The sequence below is a fragment of the Alosa sapidissima genome, chromosome 11, assembly GCF_018492685.1.
Source record: "Alosa sapidissima isolate fAloSap1 chromosome 11, fAloSap1.pri, whole genome shotgun sequence".
NCBI lineage: Eukaryota > Metazoa > Chordata > Actinopteri > Clupeiformes > Clupeidae > Alosa > Alosa sapidissima.
In genome coordinates, this window is record NC_055967.1 from 3,405,001 (window position 1) to 3,428,237 (window position 23,237).

Below are 23,237 nucleotides of genomic sequence, written 5' to 3' on the forward strand. Positions count from 1 at the left end.
TACTTACATGTACATATGACATGCATGTTGTACATTGTGGTCATACAATTCACCCGCTATTAGACCCGAAGTGCAGGAGAAGTGGATATTCAACCACGCCATCCTTCAGGTCGCAGCGACACGTATGTGTACTTTATGTGCTGTGTCATGCTGCCATCTAGTGGTTGTGGAATATTTAACACCCATTATAGTTCTGGGAATAGATGTGCCCTCGAATAAAAGTGTTACAAATTATTTGGGTAAGCCATCTGATAAATTGTGTTTTTCTTTTTATACTTCGTACCTTTATAAATTGAAGTGTATCATGAAGGTACCTTGTTCAATGTCATTACTCTGACATTAGTCGACCATAAATTTGGGCAATGGGCACATTGTTAGGGGTTGACACTTTGCATAAGATTTCTCCACATTACTTGATCCAAATTCTGTGATTTTTGTTGTATAAATGTTGTACAATTATGTAGTTTCGTATCAAAGTGGAATGGTTGTTTTCATAAGTCAGCGGCGTTAGTTTGAGCACATAATTGACGTTTTGTTTACATGTGTTCAATGTAAGTCAATGGAAGCCGGAAAACCATAAATAGCGGCGTCCAAAGAATCTTTTGCCGGATAGCGAGACAGCGGTACTTCCAGGGGCTCTCCTACTCCTCTCCCAATTCGAATTTGCTAACAGGTTGGTCTTGTTTTACCCAGGCTATGCCTTGTGTGCACTAGCCCTATAGCTGATGTCCTATCAAGGACATGTCATTTATCATTATCTGCACAAAATGAGATTTCAAGTGGGCTCCAACGGCTGAAGGTTAGGCCTACATAAGCAATAAACATCAAATACACCCTGGTAGTATCTATTTATTTAATAATGATATGCCATAAGTAAACATAAGCCATCTTACCAGTTCCTCCGCTTGCGCTCGTCTCCACATAGCTTTCTGGAACCTTTGGGAAAGCATCCAGTTCTTTCACCAGGTTGAGAGCTTTCTTGCGAGACAGTCTCCTCATCGTTCATGTGGTTTCTCCTACAGATCCCACATGAATTCCGTTGTATTTTGTCAAAGTCTATGGCTGTGGATGCAAGGTTAACGTCAGGAACTTCCTAAGTAACTAGAATGCTAAGCTATGATAAAGAAAAACAAGCAAGTAACGTTAACGTTAACCTCTACACAACCTCTATTACGTTAACTACACAATTTAAATTAGACCCAAAGCTAATTAGTTAGAATAAGATAGTCGCTTGAATTACCTATAAAGGTGTTTGGTGTACGTGGGCTAGATATAGCTACCAGGTTGCCTTGCAACGTTTACAACATGTTCTGGCTTTATTGATTTAGCATTACAATGAATTAGATTCACAATCTAGGCTAGCAGCTAACCGGGTTGCAGTCTCGACAACCAGTTTTACCTGTAAACGCGTGTATGTTGGTCAGTGAAAGATGGACATCAACACCAGATCAGAGCCCGTCTACGTCTCAGACATTCTCTGACCAGATCAACACTCACAGTTCTTCCTGCTTGCGATTCAGTGTTCGAAGAACCCGGAAATTGAGAGGTGTTCGTGCAGGTGCCGCCCCCTGCCGATTATTGTTGAACATTTGAAGAGCTCTTTTCCAAAACATGATAAACGCCAAATAAAAAAAACCTCGCCATGCTATTGTGTAGGCCAGGGGCAGGGCTATTCAATTGGCGGCCCGCAGGCCAAGTCGGGCCCGCGAGGTCATTTACTGGCCCTTTAAATGTAAATGTAATCTCTAGCAAGCGCATGAGCTGTGGAGGTCTCTCTGTGTCCATTTACTGAATGATGAATTTGTGCATAGGCTATCCGATGTCATGCATTAATAGTCTAGTGAAGTCAAATGAGCCTGTCTATAGGCCTCTTGGAAATCATGTTGCGATTCGAAGCAAAAAGTATCACTAGATAAGAAGGTAAATGCATTATAGCATATAAATTATGTATTTCATGTATGTGGCGAAGGCAAAACGTTTTGTATGCACTTGTGGTTAAAGTGAATCGTAGACTATAATAACCAAAGAAAGTAAGGAGATTTGCACCTCCGTTCACCAAATAAAGGCCGTGGTTGTTTCTCTACAATATGTTGGCACAAAACGTAATTTCTGTTAGAAACCAAGTAGCATTACACATTAATTAATGCGTGTATGTGTGTCTGCATGTGTGAGCGTGTTACGTGTTTGTGTGTACGCATGCGTGTGATTGTGTGTGCGTGTGCGTGTAGCAACCCTTCGCTCAATTAGCACCATCTACAGGCCAATTGGTGTACAGTCACTAAATGTACACATAAATAATTTTTGTATGGCACTCCATGAACGGAATTCAATGAAACTTGCCATGCATTTAGAGGGTGGCATAATGATCCTACGCTTCAAATTTCGTGCGATTACAACATCTCATTTTTAACTAGATGGCGCTATACCGCAAATTAATGGTTATGGAATGGGTTGAGATGGCCCCTTGAGACCAACATACAAAAAAACATCCTAGGCCCTGCGGTTCTTGAGATATTCACAGAAAATGGTGCCTGTCCTACCCTCCTTTTGGGGATCAGGTGCGGTGGGTGGGCGAAAATCAATGGTTCCATGTCATCCTTGTGGGGCTAGATGCCCATCACGTTTCATGCAGCCCAGTCTTTCAGTGTCCCAGGAATCAGACATAAAATTACTACAGAAAAGAAATTAAAAAAATAATAATTCTGAAGAAAAAAAATTAAACCTATAGCTTTGCTACCACGGCGGTCCAAGTAGGTAAACTTCTTGTCAATTTCCACCATGTTATAGACATTCCATAGCATTAAGGATATAATGTTGCAATAACTACAAGTCATTAAAAAGACAACTGTCACCAGTCTCCCTCTTCCATGGTTCATGCAGCACCTGTGTTGACATTTCGACTTGATCAGAAATTCTTTGGTATTCAAATAGTACTTACACAAATCCATTCGATTTACATTTTCTCAATGTATTAAACAAATTTAGCAGAAATATGCAATCAATCCACAGAAGCCTGTAATTTTAAAATAGCTTAATTTACCTTCATTAGTCTACTATTATAAAAAAACAGGGTTATAACTCTTAAATATGAAAATGAAATATGTTCACTGTTCAACAGTAAGAATCTCCTCTCTGTAAATTCTAATGATTCCAGAGTAATGGAAATATTCTGTTTAAAACAATACTCAGACAGAAATGTTTCAAGGTTGTACAACTTAATTAAATTTAATTACAATGTGTCAGTATGCTTCAGAAACAAACCAGACAGCCATTTTGAATGAAAATGAACCCAGCCATGCTTAGTTGTCAATAAATGTTAAATAAATAAATTCATGCTTTTACCACAGATGGCCAATACTGGACATAAATATGAGTGACAACAACACACTATACCTTAGCATGGTCACCACGATAAACATTTTCAACAACAAGTGGCTGCATGGCCACACCGTGGACACTTAGCAAACATCAGATCAAAACATCAAAGTTCTTTTAATAGACTGTATTTTTCAAATTAATCTGGACCTTCATCCTGTAGCTCAGTTCTTTCAGGACTATTAAGGGTAGGAGTTTCTGGCTGCTCTTGGGAGAGGTCATCAGAGCAACGGCTTACAGTTGGGGAGATGACATCAGGGCTTGAATCACAAGATTCTGTGCTCTGTTCCGAAGTGGCAGTGGTTGTAGTTGTTGCCATACTGGGTGGGACTGGATCAAAGTCTTCATCCTCTTCCTCAAGGACAGGGGATTCATGAATATCTGTAAATTCAAATATAATTTGGAAAGAAAACAATCTCCAAAAGTATTTTGAGTTGTATGGTTCAAATCCAACAATTTACAAGAATGATGTTTTAACTTGTTTCTTGAAGTATTTAGTAGAATGTTAGAATTACTAAAATGAGTAATATATATATATATATATATATATATATATACACACATTTTTCAAACTTACTGCTAAATGCTTCAGGGTACTGCTTAGCGACCTTTCCTTTCAATGTCCTGGATGGGTAAAAAGGAAATAAGGCCCAAGTTGGTACACCAAAACACAAACAAAATCAAACACAAATTCCAAGAAACTGACCGTATCCTCCTGAATATGCTGTCTAGATCTTTCTTCATCTCAAGCAGAGTCCGAGTGTGAACTAGAAAGTTGTCGTTCATCTGCTGAAGTCTCACATTGGACAAGCCATTGAAGTTGATGAGCATTTCGTTAGTCTTCTCAAAACGGTCAAGCCTGGCAGATATAAACAGAGGGGTGAACTAAGAAACAAGTCACACATAAGCAGACTTTTTTTGTGCACATTTCCATAAAAGGGGTGGTGTTGGAACCTAGTATTAGGGAACTGAAGCAGGTTACAAATGCCCAGGCAGGTGTGGATCCAACTAACTGCAGTTATGTAAAAATGAGATGTTGAAGAAAAACATTTTCATGTGTTTAACCATACTGTGCTAATCATACCCCTTCACCCATCACTGCCTCATAAAAAAGAGCAGCTGTGATTCCTGGGTTTTCATTGATTTTGGAAATCGCTGTGAATTGGATGATAGATCTGCAGAGCAAATTCACTCAAATATGCTCACAGATTTATCTGGGTTCACCCAGGCTACTGGAGCAGCCTTTCTTAAATTATTAAATAGGGGAGAGCCGGGATGATTGAAACACTTTTTAATGAAACGTAATTTACGAAGACGTTATACCAGACTGAGAGCTAATACACTGCGTTCCAAATTATTATGCAAGTTACATTTTTCTCAGATTTTCCTAAATAGTTGATGCAAATGACAGTCAGTATAATTTTCATCAGTCATCAAACCTCCCAATGATAACAGTATTTTTTTTTTTTTTTCAAAAATAAAAAAACTCAAAATGCACTGTTCCAAATTATTATGCACAACAGAGTTTTAAGAAATTTTATAGGTTGTAAAGAACTAAAAATGGTCATTTGTTGAATTTGCAGCATTATATATATATATATATAGATAGATAGATATAGGAGGTCATATAAATTAAATCACAAGTTATTTCAATCAAAAACATCTTAACAGGCCAAGTTACATGTTAACATAGGACCCCCTAAATTGATATCACCTTCACAATTCTTGCATCCATTGAACTTGTAAGTTTTTGGAGAGTTTCTGCTTTAATGTCTTTGCAGAATAGCCTCCCAGAGCTGCCAGAATGTCAGAATAGCCTCCCAGAGAGAAATGTGAACTGTCTCCCAGCCACCCTCTTAGATCTTTTGCTTGATGATGCTCCAAAGGTTGTCAATAGGGTTGAGGTCAGGAGTTTCTCTCCTTTTATGCCCATAGCAGCCAATGAGAAGAACTTCATTGCACTTTTGATGAAAGACAACATGTCCGAAACGTTGTGCTAAATAAATCCACGTTTGGGAGCTTTAATCAGTGTGTGGACCTTTATCATTTCTTCTCAGTTACTTTTTTGGTCCAACACCTGCACTCTTGTGATGTGTACGCACTCCTTTGTTTCCTGCCAAAGCAGCCAATGACCCAGAGGTATTCTTTGCAGCATGAGATGGTGCATTGTCATGCATAAAGATGATTTTGCTACGGAAGGCACGGTTCTTCTTTTTGTACCATGGAAGAAAGTGGTCAGTCAGAAACGCTACATACTTTGCCGAGGTCATTTTCACACCGTCAGGGACCCTAAAGGGGCCTACCAGCTCTCTCTCCATGATTCCGGCCCAAAACATGACTCCGCCACCTCCTTGCTGAAGTCTCAGCCTTGTTGGGACATGGTGGCCACAGCACCCGTCCGTAAAACAAAACTGTTTGAAAATTAGTCTTCATGTATTCCTGAGCCCACTGCAACCGTTTCTGCTTGTGAGCATTGTTTAGGGGTGGACGAATAGTAGCACACTTGCAAACTTCTTGATGATCCTACACCTTGAGGTTCGTGGGACACCAGAGGCAGAGGCTTGACTTTGTTTGGGAGGCAAGACACAATGCTTGGGTGGGCTTAGCCCACCCTGGCCCCTGCCTAGAGCTGGTCCTGATGACAACCTGCCATTTCCTTCATTAAAATTATGCGGATGTTACAGGCTCAACTTGCTAATAATTGTCTCTGTCACTTTACACTCGCCAGCCCTGTTTGTGCTGTATTGCTGACTTATTTAGTAGGGGACCACTCTGCTATTAGTTATGTCAGAATGCGTACATGATAGACTCCGCTAATGACTTACTCTACTAGAGGCGAATGCTTATACACTTTGCTAAAGGTTCTCAGTGAACTATGTGGCCACAATCACAAGGGCTATATGTGTAGCGCCAAGTGAACTCTGCTGAAAGAGAATGTATGGTTATGTATATAACCTCGGTTCTCTGAAGGATAACATGAGTCATTAACGGCCTGCCGGTCACTTCAGAATGTTGAAAGAGGAAGAATATTTCACAGACACTGCTTTATATAGTACAAAAATATTCCCCTAGATGGGTGATTGGAGAGTGGTTCAGATCGATGATATCATCAAAGATGGACTATCCTTTGGTTAACGTCTCATGTTCTTCAGCGAACCAAGGTTATACAAAACTATGTGTTTGTACAGCTTTAGCATTGTGGAACACTTGTATGCAAAAACACACTGGCTCTATTTAAAGACTCAACAACCATTTCCATTTATTCAAAGGTCCAAAATGTAAAAATAGACATCCATTTTGCAACAAACCAGTCTGAAATAAGCCCAAGAAATTCACTAACTCTTTAAAAAAAAAAAGAATGTTCCTCAACAATGCAAGATTCTAAAATTCCATGTTAAGTTAGATGGGGTCAGATATTCTTTAGCATGCTTATTCTACGACATTCTAATTACAATTTTGTGAGTATTTGCTGAATGGTAATGCATAAAAACAACCCTCATTTTAACATACTGTACTTCCACAACTTGATTTTCATGGACTTTAACTATGGTGTTTAGATCACCAATTGAAATATAAAAATGTGAAAATAAATTCAGTTGCAATTAGTTTTGGGTCAGACTTTACTTTGCCTGGACTATTACTGCATTATTACAGACTGATAGACCACCAAGCTTTCCCCAAAACTATTGTGTGGGGGGCTGGGGGTATTGTGTGAGTTGGTTTAATTCATCCATTCCCTTGTCTGTAAATCGACTAAAAGGTAGCTTACCTTAGCCAACTCAATCCTAAATTAGGTTAATGTTATATCAGACAGACAGGTTAGCGTTCAACATCGCAAACACGCGATTTTACACTCGACCTAAATGCTAGGCCTACCTAGACACTGGAGACAGCGATAGGCCAACGAATCAAACATTAACGTTAATGGGGAACTGAAACGGACAGAATTGAGGTCGCCAACATTTTGGTTATCAATATTGTAAACAAATGAACATAATAATAAAAGCACAACACATATCACATTTCCCCAAACACACTGAACTTTACGTTTGTTGTTATCAGAGCGCAACCATGTTCGATTCAAAACATTAAATGTAGCATTATGAACTTACATATGTCTTTGTGCTTGAATGATAGCATTTACATCCTCAGAGTTGACCATGCTAAGCATTCTGCTGCAAAAGACACCCGAGGCAGTTGGATCCATTGGAAACCCTGTAGAAAAATTCGTCAAACACAGGACATATATCCGATTTAAAAATCTACAGGGGCAATTTTGCAAGGTTATTAACTCTAAAGAAAACGGCGGTGTTTTGACGTAGGAGTGACTGAAAGTCTGACCTAGCGCAAGTTAGCTTACCTTGCTCAAAGTTACCAATTTAGCAAATTACCTTTATGGTCAGTGAATAAATGTGTATTTAGTACCTTTGTATCATATACTGTGTCCAAATCGGTATCCGCTAAGACTGCCAAAAACTGTTAAGCTTGTTTAAGAGCACCAACCAACCACCGACAGTAGCAGAAGACACATTTCCTTTAGGAATCATGTGACGCAAAATGTAAGATGACCAGGGACCTTAAGCAGTTTTAGCATTGCTTAAGCAGTTTTAACACCCATATAATTGTAACTGTAATTATATAGGTCACATAGTCCTCTTATTAGAAGTTCTCTGCTATAGCCTGTATAGTTAGTTTGTTTTTTGAACGAAAAGGACCGATGCCATCAGGCCAAGAACTTTTCATAATATAGGCTATGTCAGGTTCCCCCCCTTCATCCGAGCAGCATATTTTGTTTTTAGCTTTCCTTCGCTTTTAGCATATTATTGCCAGCTAGTTGGTTTGTTTTGCATTATTTTTGGTGATCATTGTGTGGCATTTATTGACCATTTTCCAGTAGTTGCTTTTGTTTTGGTATAGTGTCTTCAAGCCGGAAGTTTTGAGTCATCATACGGCGTATTCGACTTCATGCAACTGATACCGTCTATGGTCTGAACGATAACACCATAGAAAGTAAAAGAAACAATAACACAAAGTATGTTTCTATTGTGTAAAAGTCCAGCATACATTACGTTCAGCAAGGTCTGCGCAGCAGGGTATTAAGTTGAATGAGCCTAATGTTTCAGAATTTCCAGGATGGAATGTAGCATAAAAGTAACATTTAGAACCTGAGCCCTTTCTGATTGAATGCACGAGGCTACGGTGCAGTACCTATGTGCAGTACGGACCATAGACTGTATATATAGAACAGTCTATGGTACGGACAGTAATGGTCGCAGATAATTCGCGAATTTGATTTTGTTTTCAGAGATTCAAATTATGTTGGCCAGTTTCAGACATTCGATAGCTGACACTTGGCTTTTCAGGGGACTCTATCGTTTTATCTACACGAGGAATTCTGACATTAATCAATTTGTCATGGAAAACACCGAAATTGTTAGCGACAATACTTTAACCCCTGAAATCCGTTTGAGCCTCTTCACTCCAAAGTGCCGATTTTGGCAAGCACGACCAGATACATGGCCCTTTTCAGACCCTTATTGGGCAATATACTGGCCTGGAGGGCAAGCGCTTTCAAGGTATGAATTTGAATTATGTTTTGACAAAGAGGCTGTCATTATACAACTAATGCATTTAACGCATTAACGTCTTTAATTTAATAATTACTAATGCATTTAACGCATTATGTCTTTTTTAATGTCTTCTTACACTTAAGTAATAGTTCTGGAACATTTGACTGTATCTAACTTGGATTCAAATCCATCCTTCAGGTATTTGTTAGATAACCCTGAGGTCTCCAGAGGGAAAAAAGTGCTGGATCTCGGTAGTGGTTGTGGAGCATCAGCTATTGCTGCAAAGATGTGCAGTGCTTCTCATGTGGTTGCCAATGACATAGATACAGGTAAAACCCAGTCGCCAAGTTGCACAAAATTTGCATGTAACAATGACATTTGAAGACAAATGCGGTCCAAATGTAAATACTTGGCTATGTCCTGTAGGCCAGTTGCCAATGAAAGAAAGATAAATCTGAGGCATGTTGTATCTAAGGATGAAAGTCTGTTCTCTCATGACAGTTGCTGCTGTAGCTATTCAGCTGAACTGTGAACTTAACAATCTGGAGCCGATTCCCTGTGTCACTGACAATCTCATTGGATCTGAACCTGAGCACTGGGATCTCATCTTGCTTGGAGACATGTTTTATGATGAAGACCTGGCTGACAGTTTGCATACTTGGCTGCAGATGTGCATCAAAGTCCACAACACGCAAGTGTACATTGGTGACCCTGGACGTGCACAGTTTGAAAACCACAGGATTAAAAACTTCATCAAATTACTGGCCCAGTACACATTACCAGAATCAGTTAGAGAGGAGAACTATGGACTAACCAGTAGTACTGTTTGGCTTTACAAACCAGATGTGTAACCCTTGCGAGTGCACTTGTCCAAATTCTCTATTTAGAGCAGGTCAATCAATTCTGATGGATTCTTTTTTTTAGCTTTTGCACAAGTATCGGGCGCCTGTAGAAGGATAAAGTAAGACCATTAAAACCATTGCAATGGGTAAATTAGAAACTCAATGTTAACTTTGTGAATCACAAACTCAAACAGAAGGTATCATGGCAGTTTCCTGCCAGACCTGAAAACATATTTTTCCCTCTATACCATGGTAGACAGCTCATATTTTATTATTGTGCACACAGTTAGTCATGGCAATGAATTGGAATGAAACTGATAATACCAGAACAAAATAACAGAGGATATACATGTGTTTATGTTACACAATAAATGTTTAAATTACATAAATCATGTCAATAAAAGCTTCAAATAAATAATGCTCCTAATGAGAACAGTGCACAATCAAAAATTACCATGCATATTTAAAAATGAACACAAGTCACCATTATGTATAGTATTCCCACTATGGAATGCACACAAACGGCACGTCTTCACATGTTGAAGTTGAACTCAGAAGTCAGAAAGGGGAACTGATGAACAATATTGTAGCACATGGATGTTTCCTCAGTAAATTGTCCAGGTCACATGTTTTATCTTGTCCCTACCAGTGTGGGTTTGTAGGGCCTCTCTGGACCGATCTTGAAAGCACATAAGATGACGTGATAATGGTCATGAGACAAAGAACAAAAGTACATGTAGTTAAAAAAAATGTATACAAAATATTTTAATGATTTTTAAGGTACCAGCATAAATGATCACATGTTCCAACCTGTAATTAGTGGACATCCATGGAAGACAAATGTTCTGATCTTGGTGCAATTTGTGAGAACAAAAATCACTGCCTCGTCTGTCAGCTTTGTACATCTTGACATATGGATTTCCTGCAAAACATATGATTGGGGATGGTCAAGGCAATCAGGACCGGGGACATGTTACCAGCAACACAAGATTACCCATCTTATACCAGTTCCTCACACAAATCTGTAGATAAAACCCTTACATACATACATATGACAATTCATGGACACTTCATGGATAAAAAAAACCCACAACTACAGGTATTACTCTGTAGTTTCCAGCAGAGACAATAGAAAACTCAAGCACAACAGACCATATGAATCCTTTCACTATCGTAGGCTGCATCACATGATGTTAATTACATTTCATCAACTTTTGTCTGGAGAAGTATAGGCAATGCACACATAGTCATTTGCCTGCCGGGAGGAAAGCCCTCACTATTCTAACAATGAACGTTGCATGATCATCTTGATCATATTACAAAGCAGCTCCTGGAGAGCGCAGGTTGGATACCCAGACATGTGTGTTGCATTAGTGAGATACTGAAATAGAGAACACCAATTCTTCCCATATGTAACATATTGTAAATAAACCTGAATTAAAATAATATGCATTGTACAGCCTAATGGAAAAACGAAAGGTTTAACACATACAGTATAGGGGAAAGTCACAAAATTTATTCCACAATACCATGAGGTCTCCTAATTATCAATCCACATCAAATGTTCAAGCCATTAACATCTGAATCACTATTTAGATGATTCACTATTTAGATGTATTCATTTAGTACAGTACATATATTTATTTTCATCAGTATGAGGACACATACAGCACACATACAACACACACTTTGCCTGCAAAGCTATTCAACCTGACCCTTGTCACATGGTCACCACTACAGGGTTCCCACTCTAAGTCAAATGTAAAATTCCATGACTTTTCCCTGACAAAATGAATTTCCATGACTTACGATACTACTTACTAACGTATAGCGTTCAAGAATATTTTACTTTTTAGAGTGAGAGATTCATAAATGGGCACTGAATAAACAATGTTGGGATACTCAAGGAAGCAGTAAAACAAATTACCAGATATGCACCAGTTCTGCGTGGAAATATTTGTATCGATGTATTTTGGCAAGTACATTTTAAACTCCTACATCAAAATTCCCTGATATTCCATAACTTTGCCCCAAAAATGATAACATTCCCTGACTTTCCATGTCTGGAATAGACTTTCCAAAATTCCATGATATTCCAGAAATTCCATGACCCGTGGGAACCCTGCCACTAATAGTTTGTGTCTGGATAAACATGTATGCATTGCCTGACTAAAACAAGCCTATCAAGGCAGTCCCCTAGCCCCTGGACAGTAGTTGGCTCACTCGATCTCACGCCACACATGACTTACATCTTTGCTTTGTAATGTTCTAATTTGATTATTAAATACAATACAAGTTAAACTGACGACGGAATCAGTTCATTTTGTATGGTGCTACCTATAGATCAGTGCGACTGACGCACTCTGGACTCGCATCTAAACAACTTCCTGGTTTTCATACCCTCCAGCCCTCATGCTTGTTTAGGTTTACAAATAGCCGCCAGGTGAATAAAGTAAATTATCTTTTATAATTGAGAATTTAGGCCTACTGACAAAGGGTTGAATACTTTTGCAAGGCATTGTATCCCTCACATACTCTCACCTTCAAACTGTTGGAGCACAATCCTGTTGCAAGGCTGATGACACCCGCATCTGTAAACTAATGCATGTCAAGAAAAGACAGCATTATGACACACTCTCCTTAATGAGCATTTGTTATAGATCAAACTGGTTGGGGATCAGAGAAAATAAAAGGAGTGCATTACAAACAAAGAACTCAAAAGGAATAATAATGATTACATTATTACACAATACTCAGGTTTCAGTAGCATTATTTGATGGTTTCAGCTTTCAAGCATTCCTCTGCTGTAAGCAGAGGTGGACAGAGTACACAGCTTCATTACTTGAATAAAAGTACAGATACCCTTTGCTAAATTTTACTCAAGTACAAGTAAAAGTACAACAGTCAGATGTCTACTTAAGTAAAAGTACTAAAGTACTTGTTTTTAAAAGTACTTGAGTATCAAGAGTAGCCTACATTTTCTAAATATTGCATTACTACTGCCACAGTGCTTACATTTATGTACAGAAACGTCCTACATGGAGTTATGAAAAATGTTAATTTTAATACCTTGGAGAATGTAAAAGGAATTAAAAGTAAAATAAAGTCATTTTAATCTTTTTACCATGTTGCCAGGGATGGGCAGTATTTCTAATACATGTATTTAAAATACGTATTTCAAATAGAAAATACTATTTTGTAATTGAAACACTTGAAGCGAAAACTATCATGAAATTGTTCAGAAAATTGAAATAGTCACTTCATCCATTGTTTCGTCCATGGTTTCGTCTCTTATCTAAATCTGAACATGGAGTTGACTTTGGCGGAAAGCTGAAGGTGATTGCTGATAGGCTATCCCAATCAGTGGTGCCTGCACAATCCAATCACGTTTGAGAGGGAAAAAACAAATTGAGGGTTTCCGAGATTTTTATTTTTTCCTTTTTTTTTTTAAGAAGTAACGGGTACTCACGTTTATGGATAGAAATGTAGTGGAGTAAAAAGTACAATATTTGCCTCTCAAATGTACTTGAGTAAAGTCATGAGTACTCCCCAAAAATGATACTCGAGTAAAGTACAGATCCCCCAAAATTGTGCTCAAGTACTGTACTCAAGTAAATGTACTCCATTACTGTCCGGCTCTGGCTGTAAGTAAACACAACTGTTTTTAGACAGTCTCAGTAGCTCAAATATCTCTTACCAAGGTGTCTGAGATAGAAACTGTGTGGAGCATATGGCAGTTAGCTCCTAGCTCTTGAATGGCTTTGTCACTTAGAGCTGTGCAGCCCACAAGACAGATAACTTCCAGTCCTGTGCAGCAGCGTGCCAGGATCTGGACACCTGAATCTGTCACCGACACACAGCCAGACAGGTCTACCCATTTCAGGTTTGGACAGGAGGATGCAAGCGCTCCTAAGCCTGTGGGGACACATCATCACTTTTAAAGTAATTTCATTCATTCATATTTTTATTGCATTTCTTTTTATATATGTATATATCTTCTCACTAATTTAAGGTTATTCCTGGGAAAATGTAGGAAATATTTGCCTACATAAAATAAGTAGAAAAAGAAATATTTTTCTAGTAGCCTACCTCTTGATGTAATTTCTGTAGAGTTGGAGAGGCATATTCGATTTAAATGCCAGCAGGAGATTTTTTGCAATGCCACGTCAGAAAGCCTGCAGTTGTGCAAGTCAAGTGTTTTTATTCCTGAATGCAACACCTTAAGACACAAAAGAAGAATATTTCTATTCCTACGCTTGTTTAGATATATGAGACAGTGTATCATATCATATGAGTGCTACTTAGCCAATGAAATCACCCATGAGGGGGTCTTTTATGTTCTGTTTTTATGCTCTCAGGATTTGTTCCCCAGTTTTGTATTGTCTCTATGATAATGGGATTCTCTATTTTTGTGTCCTGTGTTGCCCATCTTAAATTGGATGATCTGAAAACTCATGGAAAAGCACAACAGTGCAGCAGAAATAATGGAGAGGCAGCTAGTTACTTAAGTAGTTAGAGGTATAGTGGAGCAGTAGCCTCTCTGTCTGAAAAAAGGTTGGCTCAGGTTAAATTGTAAGTCCCCGATGCTCTGGATAAAAACATCTGCTAAATCCCACTCGCAGTGACATCACACCTTGCGTGCACAGTGACCACTGTGTCAAGTATACTGTGCCCTATAAGGCGTTGGGTGGGAGATACATCCATAGGACACAGCAATCTACCCGCATGCTACTGTAACAAGACGTTGTACTGGCTACTGTAACATTTCTTACTTGGCATAGAATAATTAGCTACTTGTCAAAAAAACTGTGACTGTAGTTGTAACAAGCTAGTTTGTAATTTCACTTAAATGTTTGTGGGGGTACACTAGTCCTATACAATATTGGGCTTCTCAATACAGTCCTGCTCATGTTCAAGTGCTGATCCATTTGCCAAGTGAAGGAGCACTGAGCTAAAACTTGTCTGCAATAGGAATCGGAGGACCCCACCCCTAGCCTCATTGGCAACAGATCGTATCTCAGTTGAGATTGACAGTGGGTCTGGAAGACTAAATTATGGGATTTATGGCTTCCAGTGAAATTAAACATAAATTGGTGCATTAAAGTGTAAAGTGCAAGTACTAAGGACAGTGCGTAAAAACGTATTCAAACTGCCATTTTTAAACCACTAATAATGCTCAAAATAGCACCACACTTCTGCAGTAGTATGAACAGGGTCCCTACACATAAAACGAAGCATCAAGAACATAGTAAGTGTACCGGGATTTTATTAAAAATAAGTTTTTCACTGTGACTTGTCATGGTGAAAAAGACCCTGGGTTCAAATAACTCTTACCAAATTGTTTCAAAAGTGCAGCAATCAACTCTTTCTTATAAATAAAGGTTTCAAATGCAGTTGTTTACTCAATGCAAGTCCATATCGGTTTAACCCTGTCGCCATCGGCACAGTTATTGGTGGCCTGCCCCATGCCAGATTAGCGATTGTGATTGGTGCCTGGGTTTTTAGAACATTGGAAATGGGTGACAATAGACAGTCCCTCCAGGATTTAAAATGCCTGATTTCGGAACAACTTTTCTAAAAAATTGCGATGGCAGTTACGGTGTTTTTAGCTGTTTGTTGTGAAGAAATTGCGAGAGGTAGTGAAAATTGCAAAAATAGTTGCGATTTTTTTTTTATTTTTTTAACTGAGGATAATTAAGGTTAGTAAGACCAAAATTACACTGATCATCTTGATGCCTATAAGGATAAGTAAAGGTAAATGGTAACAGAAAATCAAAGTAGGCCTACTTTTTTTGTGTAAACATTTTGACTGGGGTAATTCACAAAGCAGTATAACCTTTCGTAGAACTGTCCAAAAAAGACAGCCCCTAAAGAGATGGCATCATATCATATGTTTCAATACATTCATATAAGTTCATATATTTTTAATAATAAATCATATTCTGTGATTTGCATAATTACTAATAGCCAACTAAGTATCTAGTAATTTCATATTGATTTAAACTATTAGACTACACTTTTCTTTAATGTTATTACATTGGTGGTGTGTAAGTCTGCCTGCCACTTTAAGGACGTGAGAGTAGCGTTTTTAAGTGGATTGGAACGCTTGCATCTCACTGTGTTCGGCTATGACTGGAAATAACTTTTTGCTTAGTGCATTGGATGGAATTCGGGATGTTTTCTATGTCATTAGTTAAAATAAATGTTATTTTATAACTCGTATGAAATCATTCTTGGATCATAGAAGAGGTACATTTCTTACAATGTTATTAATTTCTATGATTTTGGTAGCACTACACAAACTGAGCCCACAAGCTAGCAAACATAACACGAGCTAAAAGGACATATCCAGGTGTAAACGTTTGCCAATTGGTTGCATATTGTAGCCTACTCAAATGTCAGTAAACCAAGTATAGCCTATGCAGGTTAGCAACACCATGTTGAAAGATGCAAGTAAAGCAGATCATTAACGTTAGCCTTCCATTTATTGTCATCAAAACTGCAGAGGAGTGAACAAGTTATAGGGCAGATCTCTGGTGTCTGCAGAAGTGAGTGTGGCATCTGACTCAATATTCTGCGCGAGGGACTATTGTAGGTGAAATTTCACGGGGAAACCATGATGATTGGTCAGATATGCGAAAAAGTTGCAGTGTTTGGACAAAGTTGCGAGGTCGCACGAGGATTTGCGGAATTTGCGTTTGACCGATCCCAAGCCCCGCCCCCTTTTACTATGTCACAATGAGGACCTCGGTCAATTTTGAATTTTATAGTGTCCATTCTGTAGCCTACAATACGCCGGTTATGTGAATGCTAATGCTTCTTTTGCGAGTAGCCTAAGTAACTAAATAACTAAAGAGCTCAAAAAGGTTCAAATATATGCCTGGGATACTTGTAGAAGTGACATCCGATATCCTGACCGTGTGAAACGTTGACAGACATAGGCCTAACTTTGCATAACTTTGGATAGGCTGCTTCTTTTCAGTAAAGAAATCTGAGTGTGTACGAAAATGGGCATAGGCTACCTTGCCATGTTTAACTTGGGATAGAAGACTGTTCACAGAAATAAGCTAATGACCATTTTTTCAACAAACGGAATAGACTACTGCGATGAATCATTGATGGCTGAACGAGAGATAGCCAATGTCTTCTAAAGATCAAATCATGTGCCAATTGAAAACCTTGCTGTATAGGCTATGCAGTCTCGAAATCGCCAATATTAGGCCTACTACATTGCCCACATTTAAATTAAGTATAGCATAAGCGGGCACTAATGAAGTCTTGTGCAAGACAAATCTCGTCTGCAAACTGCAGATATGTCGTGCGTTGTATGGGTAAACTCGGGTAGATCTAGTGGTTTCTTTTCAATAGCCTACATTTGTATCATGTTTATTTGAACTCTTCCTTCTAAAGCAGCCATTCAAAATAATAAGTAGGCTATCAGCCTACCGAAGCGAAGCTATCTCTCCACCTCCCCAACATGAGCTGCTTAACAGGCTAGCCACTCTCCCAAGTTGCGTGGGAACTTGGATCTGCAGCACTTGGACCAGTCTTTAATTAATCCTCGAAATATGGTTAGATTTTGTTATGGACACGTCAAGTCAAGTCAAGTCAAGTTTATTTATATAGCACATTTCATACACAGAGGTCATTCAATGTGCTTTACATAAACAAAACCAAACGATAATAACAAATAAAAGCATAGAAGGGCAATATAGTCAAAGAATAGTTAAAAGGTAAAGATCATAATAAAAAGAAAAAACATAAAACACAAGGTAAAATCATTTAAAAATAAAGAATAATTAGTAAGCAAAAACAAAGGCAAAAGTAGTAAAAAAAGTAATAAAAGACAAAGTAGAATAATTATCGAGGCAGATTCAGAATTTGTAACTCGGCACAGTTAGCAGAAAGCGTCTGAGAACAGTTTGGTCTTAAGTCTAGATTTAAAACTGGCTACAGTTGGGGCCTTTTTAATGTTTTTAACGTCAACACCATATGTTTGCACAGACCTGTTTATTGAATCAGTCACATCTGCAGCAAATAAGGTAAACTACCTGCTTGTGATAACGTGCTAATTGTTTATCCCCAGTTAACATGCATCCCATTAAGATCCATAACACCAGATTGGTTTGTCCTCAATTTGTGGTGTTCCACCTCGTTGATAACAGCAGACATTGTGAATGTGTCCTTCCGAATACTGAAGGCCTTTCTGGCCTCTGTTTTTTGAATATATCAATATTACTTGACGCCCAGAAATCTAGCATACTGTTAAATGGTGCTGCGTACCCATGTTGAACACGCGTTCTCGCACACTTTCCTGCAAACTTGTCCGACTATTAGCAACAGTAACTATGGGACTGACAATGGGAGGAGGGGCTTGGGATCGGTCAATTGTTGCGATCGCAACATCGCGAATTCCTGGAGGGACTGAACCGAAGTCTGACGTAAGGTGACGTCAAGACTTCGGTATTCTATTGGTGCATTCAGAGCACCTCGGAATGACAAGGACCGCCCCCATGGCTACTTTGTTTTTCCGACAGCAAGTGTTCATGTGCTTTGCCATCGGAATGTGTGACAAACACGGATGCCACAACAAAGGTTAAAACATACACTCACTAATCCTAAACAAACAACTGTATTTGCTTAAAATATAGTGTATGCTCGTGAAAGAAAGATATGCAGCTTTCAAGTGACAAAAACGGCAAATTCCTAACTAAGTTCACATTAAAACTGTTGGACATGAAAGGCCACATGGACTACAAACGAACTACAACGTGACGACAAAAGTGATGAGCCCCTAACTGGGCAACTCTGTTAGCAAAACCCAAGGGGGCAGGCGAATTCCCGGAAGTAGAAGAATCGACGTAGGCTGGAGGGACCACCTCTCTGCTAACTCCCATAGAAGTCCATTCATTCTAGGATTTTTTTTAAATACCATAACTTCATATAACATATATCCTGTGCCGATATTGTAGCTTCTGTGTAATCTACATAAACACTACAAAGGCAAAACAGACTCCATTACCTCGCCTGTAACGTTGGTTACCCGTAAGAAGAATAGTTAGCTTGTTCGGTTGGAGGGAAGCTAGCTTTGACGTAATCTCTCTTTCGCGCCGTAGGGAGATAACCGTATTGTTTGGATAAGAAGCTCAGTCCACCTTACTGTCTATGACGGTAACTCATAAGCAAAACCCATAGATATATCTATGAGCAAAACCTAGCATACACGACCGTATGTTAAGGTAAAGCATTACACAGAGGCAACCTAATAATAATACAAAAAAGTAAACCTATTTTTTTTTTAAAAACGGCACTAATCATTTCAGAGGTTTTCGATGGATTGACCGTAGGTCGGAAAAGGGGAAAGAAGATTAGCTTCAAGGCTATAACTTTTTTGTTTTGTTTTAGCATGACTGTTTTTGAAGATGATCATGTATGGTAGCTTCAACATTAACACGACTTGGTGAGAATGATATTAATAATAATACATAAATAAATGTTTAACTTTGATGACTTTGAAGGCGAAGGAAGTGTGAGAAGAATTTCTGTGTATCTATCATATGAGTTACAAGATTCAGTTCGATGGCTAACGTCACGAAGTTAAGTGTGAGTCTGCGCAGTACTGGGGGGACCAACTGAAAAATCGTTCTATTTGACTCAGTGCCCTCCAAGGGGGCAGGCGAATTCCCGGAAGTAGAAGAATCGACGTAGGCTGGAGGGACCACCTCTCTGCTAACTCCCATAGAAGTCCATTCATTCTAAGATTTTTTTGAAATACCATAACTTCATATAACATATATCCTGTGCCGATATTGTAGCTTCTGTGTAATCCACATAAACACTACAAAGGCAAAACAGACTCCACTACCTCGTCCGTAACGTTGGTTACCCGTAAGAAGAATGGTTAGCTTGTTCGATTGGAGGGAAGCTAGCTTTGACGTAATCTCTCTTTCGCGCCGTAGGGAGATAACCGTATTGTTTGGATAAGAAGCTCAGTCCACCTTACTGTCTATGACGGTAACTCATAAGCAAAACCTAGCATACACGACCATATGTTAAGGTAAAGCATTACACAGAGGCAACCTAATAATAGTAAAAAAGTAAACCTAATTTTAAAAAAAACGGCACTAATCATTTCAGAGGTTTTCGATGGATTGACCGTAGGTCGGAAAGTGGAAAGAAGATTAGCTTCAAGGCTGTAACTTTTTTGTTTTGTTTTAGCATGACTGTTTTTGAAGATGATCATGTATGGTAGCTTCAACATTAACACGACTTGGTGAGGATGATATTAATAATAATACATAAATAAATGTTTAACTTTGATGACTTTGAAGGCGAAGGAAGTGTGAGAAGAATTTCTGTGTATCTATCATATGAGTTACAAGATTCAGTTCGATGGCTAACGTCACGAAGTTAAGTGTGAGTCTGCGCAGTACTGGGGGGACCAACTGAAAAATCGTTCTATTTGACTCAGTGCCCTCCCATTGAAAACGACGGAGTCTGTTCGTCCATTTCTTTTACTGTCTATGGTGCCCTCCCATTGAAAACGACGGAGTCTGTTCGTCCATTTCTTTTACTGTCTATGGCAAAACCTAGCCCCAGTTTCCGACCTCTGACTCACACATTAAGTGACGTGAATGACGCGGAATGATGATGTTTTCACTCGGAGAAAGGTTTTTCCGAAGCCCATGAACGCTAGGTATGACCTCCTTGTCAGACTAACAGGTTCGTCTGGGTTTTCCCATGCTACCCCACCCCTGCACACACACAAAAAAGATGATAAAAAATAAAAAAAACACCAATAAGTACATGACTCCACTACAGCCAAAAATACACCATCCTCTTCTCTTCCATAAAAAAGAAAAAGAACACATCCTCCAAAGACTCCTATATCATATTACACTTGACCTTTTAATTTTGTGATTTCCTTCTGTTTTAAAGTATATTTTTGGGCTTTCTGCCTTTATTGTGACAGGACATTGAAGAGAGAGACAGTAAGTGAGTGGAAGAGAGAGACAGTAAGTGAGTGGGAGAGAGAGACGGCGTGGGATCGGGAAATGACCCGGGTTGGACGTGAACTTGTGTCCCCATGGGCATTTGGACCCAAATTCGGTACAGTCACTGTAGCCAGTTGCACCAAAGCTCCCCCAGAATGTGATTTTCAAGACAGGTTAATCTGTCAGGCAAATCTATATCCTAGATGGGAGATTTGGATCCCATTGATCCACAGAAATAGCATATCCAAACTACGTTCAACATTTGGCCTGGGGGAAATAAAGTGAGAACATAAGGTAGGGAACAGAACCCTGGGCACTATACTCCCTCCATGATGCAAGTCAGGGCCTTTAAAGGCCAGTTTGTTTTCAGTAGGATCTACCTGGCTGATATTGGAGTCGGTAAGTGTTCCACGGAGGCTCATAATGCGCACTACTTTGTCCTTGATGTTTTCAGGCAAATCTCTTAGGTCCTTTTTATAGCAATTTTCGGCACGCCGGGCTACATAGTCAACGCTCCTGTGGATATAATTTAAGATAATTAAGTTGCCAAACATACAAGTGAAAAAGAAGTCAACATATTCTATTATTCGGTTATAACAGGATCATCACTGTGGTGCACTTATGTAACATTGTGTTAATGCTGCAGTTAGATCATTCCAGTATACTGTAAAGCTATGTCAAACATAGCTGGGTGTCAAACATAGGCCCGCCAGAAGTTTCATATGGCCCCCCAGAAGTTTTGGGAAAGGAAGGGAAAATTAGAAAGAAAAAAAAATTCACATCCAGTTGTCTTCAACGATGTGTAATTAAGCAATATCTCCATCAATTGATTAAACCTAACCATACTCAGGAAGGAAGAGGCTGAAAACAATGACATGAGCATAGGGTATTTTTCAAGAGAGAAAGAGCAGTATATGCCAGCAGTACATGATTTCTACTTGTTTGCTCATAATTGGGTATATATGTTATTTAGCTGACTTAATTATGCGAGCACATAAAGTATTAACAATGCGAATGTCATTTCTGTGCTCTCTCAATTATGATTGTTACACTTGTGTACTTGTATACAGTTTCTGTATAAACGCTCTCGATTCTTGTATCTGCGCTTTTTTTCATTCTTTATGCGCTCGTGTGACACTCATTAGTTTCACCAACTTAAAGTGAATAGTCCCTCACTTTAGACTAGTATTAGTAATGGGGTATTGTCAGACATTCCCTAAGACACTCCTCTTAAGGAGAAACGATACTTTATTCCCCCTCTCTATTCCAACATCCACCAGAAACGGAGATTTCACAAAAATATTTGATAAGATTTATGACCAATAGCTCATAATCGCATTGATACAACACAGAAGGATAAACTAGAAGTTGTGACTGACACCTTGAAGATTTTCAAGAAGAGCAGTTTTGGTTTATTTATTTTTTAAATTATTCTGGCTGTTTTTTTTCACCCCCACTGAGTGGCGTGCATGCATCGATGTGGTTTCAAAGTTGTCTGGCCCAAATTATCTAGCAGCGCCCCTCCTGAGTGAATCCACCGAGAGATATTACAGAATGTACTTGATAATAGTGCTAACCCAGAGTCTATCGGTAAACAGCGTTACACTCGCATAATTAAGTCAGCTAAATAACGCCATAGCTATATCATATATTATAAAGCTTAATATCACACAACACTCTAACACCCATGCAGAAAACTGAGAATCACCATGAATGACGGTCCCCACGAGGCCTCATTCGAACAAATCTAACCACTGCCTGAGTTTGACACCCCTGCTGCAGCAAAGTGTAAAGAGAACAACACACTTGGCCGTAGGATGCAGTAATCATTTCAATAATGTTAAAGCTAGTAGGCTAGGTGGTTTGCTCTAAGTTAGGCTGGCTATGAAATATGTAGCTAGCCTTTAACTATTTAGCGGATAGGTGAACATATTTGTGTAGCCTAGTGTTTGTATACTCACAAATCTACAAGTGACTGGACCTCCATCTAGCAAAGAATATTGAAACAGGTAGGCTACTACACGATGAATGGAATTTAAAACGCTCCTGCAGGCGGAGCTGCCAGTACGTCAAATGAGCGGACTTCCAGCTGCATGTATTCAATTGATTTCGTCAAAATAAAAGTCCTATTTACTTCATAAGAATAAACAGCAATAGGCCTAACAATAAATCCAGCTTCAGAAAGTAAAAGTTCAACCATGTATTAGATCTACCTGTAGCCTACACTAAACAGGTTATCTCACCAATTAGCTGCTTTACCTCGATGAAGAGTTGTGCTAATTAGAATCAGCTGGTTTAAGTGAAAGTCACAGATATGTGGTAGGACTTTTACTTTCTGAAGCTGAACTTTCCACCTCAGCAGGTCTGATCAGTGGGCTTGAAAGCTGGAATGTCTGGACAAATGGTCACTCCACTTCCTGTCTATCCAGGTGTTCTCACAGTCCTGCCTGAATGGG

General features: G+C 39.0%; 4 protein-coding genes across 6 annotated transcripts in view; 1 reads left to right on the forward strand and 3 right to left on the reverse strand.

The window, feature by feature from the left end:
- Nucleotides 1-1,546, reverse strand: part of ergic2 (ERGIC and golgi 2) — a 15,550-nt gene extending 14,004 nt beyond the window's left edge. Inside the window, exons 1-2 of one of the 2 annotated variants that reach the window (XM_042108828.1) lie at nucleotides 1,400-1,546; nucleotides 894-1,062 (exon numbers count right to left, since the gene is read on the reverse strand). In XM_042108828.1, the coding sequence (XP_041964762.1) occupies nucleotides 894-999 (106 nt within the window). In that variant the 5' untranslated portion in view covers nucleotides 1,000-1,062; nucleotides 1,400-1,546. The other variant, XM_042108829.1, reaches the window with a different exon arrangement.
- A 1,654-nt stretch (nucleotides 1,547-3,200) lies between these two features.
- Nucleotides 3,201-8,043, reverse strand: kxd1 (KxDL motif containing 1). The gene is made up of 5 exons (XM_042108914.1): nucleotides 7,801-8,043; nucleotides 7,488-7,590; nucleotides 4,082-4,234; nucleotides 3,953-3,999; nucleotides 3,201-3,756 (listed from the first exon to the last, which is right to left on the reverse strand). Exons 2-5 carry the CDS (start codon nucleotides 7,580-7,582, stop codon nucleotides 3,515-3,517), a joined length of 537 nt encoding a protein of 178 aa, XP_041964848.1. The 5' UTR covers nucleotides 7,583-7,590; nucleotides 7,801-8,043; the 3' UTR covers nucleotides 3,201-3,514.
- A 339-nt stretch (nucleotides 8,044-8,382) lies between these two features.
- On the forward strand, nucleotides 8,383-10,135 carry etfbkmt (electron transfer flavoprotein subunit beta lysine methyltransferase). The gene is made up of 4 exons (XM_042108883.1): nucleotides 8,383-8,592; nucleotides 8,630-8,951; nucleotides 9,144-9,274; nucleotides 9,447-10,135. Exons 2-4 carry the CDS (start codon nucleotides 8,692-8,694, stop codon nucleotides 9,794-9,796), a joined length of 741 nt encoding a protein of 246 aa, XP_041964817.1. The 5' UTR covers nucleotides 8,383-8,592; nucleotides 8,630-8,691; the 3' UTR covers nucleotides 9,797-10,135.
- On the reverse strand, nucleotides 10,124-22,993 carry amn1 (antagonist of mitotic exit network 1 homolog (S. cerevisiae)). Of its 2 annotated transcripts, XM_042108878.1 has the most exons (8): nucleotides 22,743-22,993; nucleotides 22,490-22,557; nucleotides 21,162-21,297; nucleotides 13,877-14,006; nucleotides 13,485-13,702; nucleotides 12,329-12,385; nucleotides 10,598-10,709; nucleotides 10,124-10,466 (listed from the first exon to the last, which is right to left on the reverse strand). In XM_042108878.1, the coding sequence occupies exons 2-8, from the start codon at nucleotides 22,516-22,518 to the stop codon at nucleotides 10,393-10,395; spliced, it is 756 nt and encodes a 251-aa protein (XP_041964812.1). In that variant the 5' UTR covers nucleotides 22,519-22,557; nucleotides 22,743-22,993; the 3' UTR covers nucleotides 10,124-10,392. The 2 variants fall into 2 exon arrangements, with proteins under 2 accessions (XP_041964812.1, XP_041964813.1); XM_042108879.1 differs by lacking the exon at nucleotides 22,490-22,557 and having other exon boundaries at nucleotides 22,743-22,986.
- Nucleotides 22,994-23,237: the final 244 nt, after the last annotated feature.

Coding starts and splice junctions, on each gene's coding strand:
- etfbkmt (XM_042108883.1), top strand. CDS start 8,692: ATGTTGGCCAGTTTCAGACATTCGATAGCTGACACTTGGCTTTTCAGG. Junction 8,952..9,143: donor GGAGGGCAAGCGCTTTCAAG/GTATGAATTTGA, acceptor TCCATCCTTCAG/GTATTTGTTAGATAACCCTG. Junction 9,275..9,446: donor TGCCAATGACATAGATACAG/GTAAAACCCAGT, acceptor CTCTCATGACAG/TTGCTGCTGTAGCTATTCAG.
- kxd1 (XM_042108914.1), bottom strand. CDS start 7,582: ATGGATCCAACTGCCTCGGGTGTCTTTTGCAGCAGAATGCTTAGCATG. Junction 4,000..4,081: donor AGCATATTCAGGAGGATACG/GTCAGTTTCTTG, acceptor TTACCCATCCAG/GACATTGAAAGGAAAGGTCG. Junction 3,757..3,952: donor GTACCCTGAAGCATTTAGCA/GTAAGTTTGAAA, acceptor TTGAATTTACAG/ATATTCATGAATCCCCTGTC.
- amn1 (XM_042108878.1), bottom strand. CDS start 22,518: ATGAGGCCTCGTGGGGACCGTCATTCATG. Junction 14,007..21,161: donor CCGACTCCAATATCAGCCAG/GTAGATCCTACT, acceptor TTGTGTCTTAAG/GTGTTGCATTCAGGAATAAA. Junction 10,710..12,328: donor TGTGCTCCAACAGTTTGAAG/GTGAGAGTATGT, acceptor TATGTTTTGCAG/GAAATCCATATGTCAAGATG.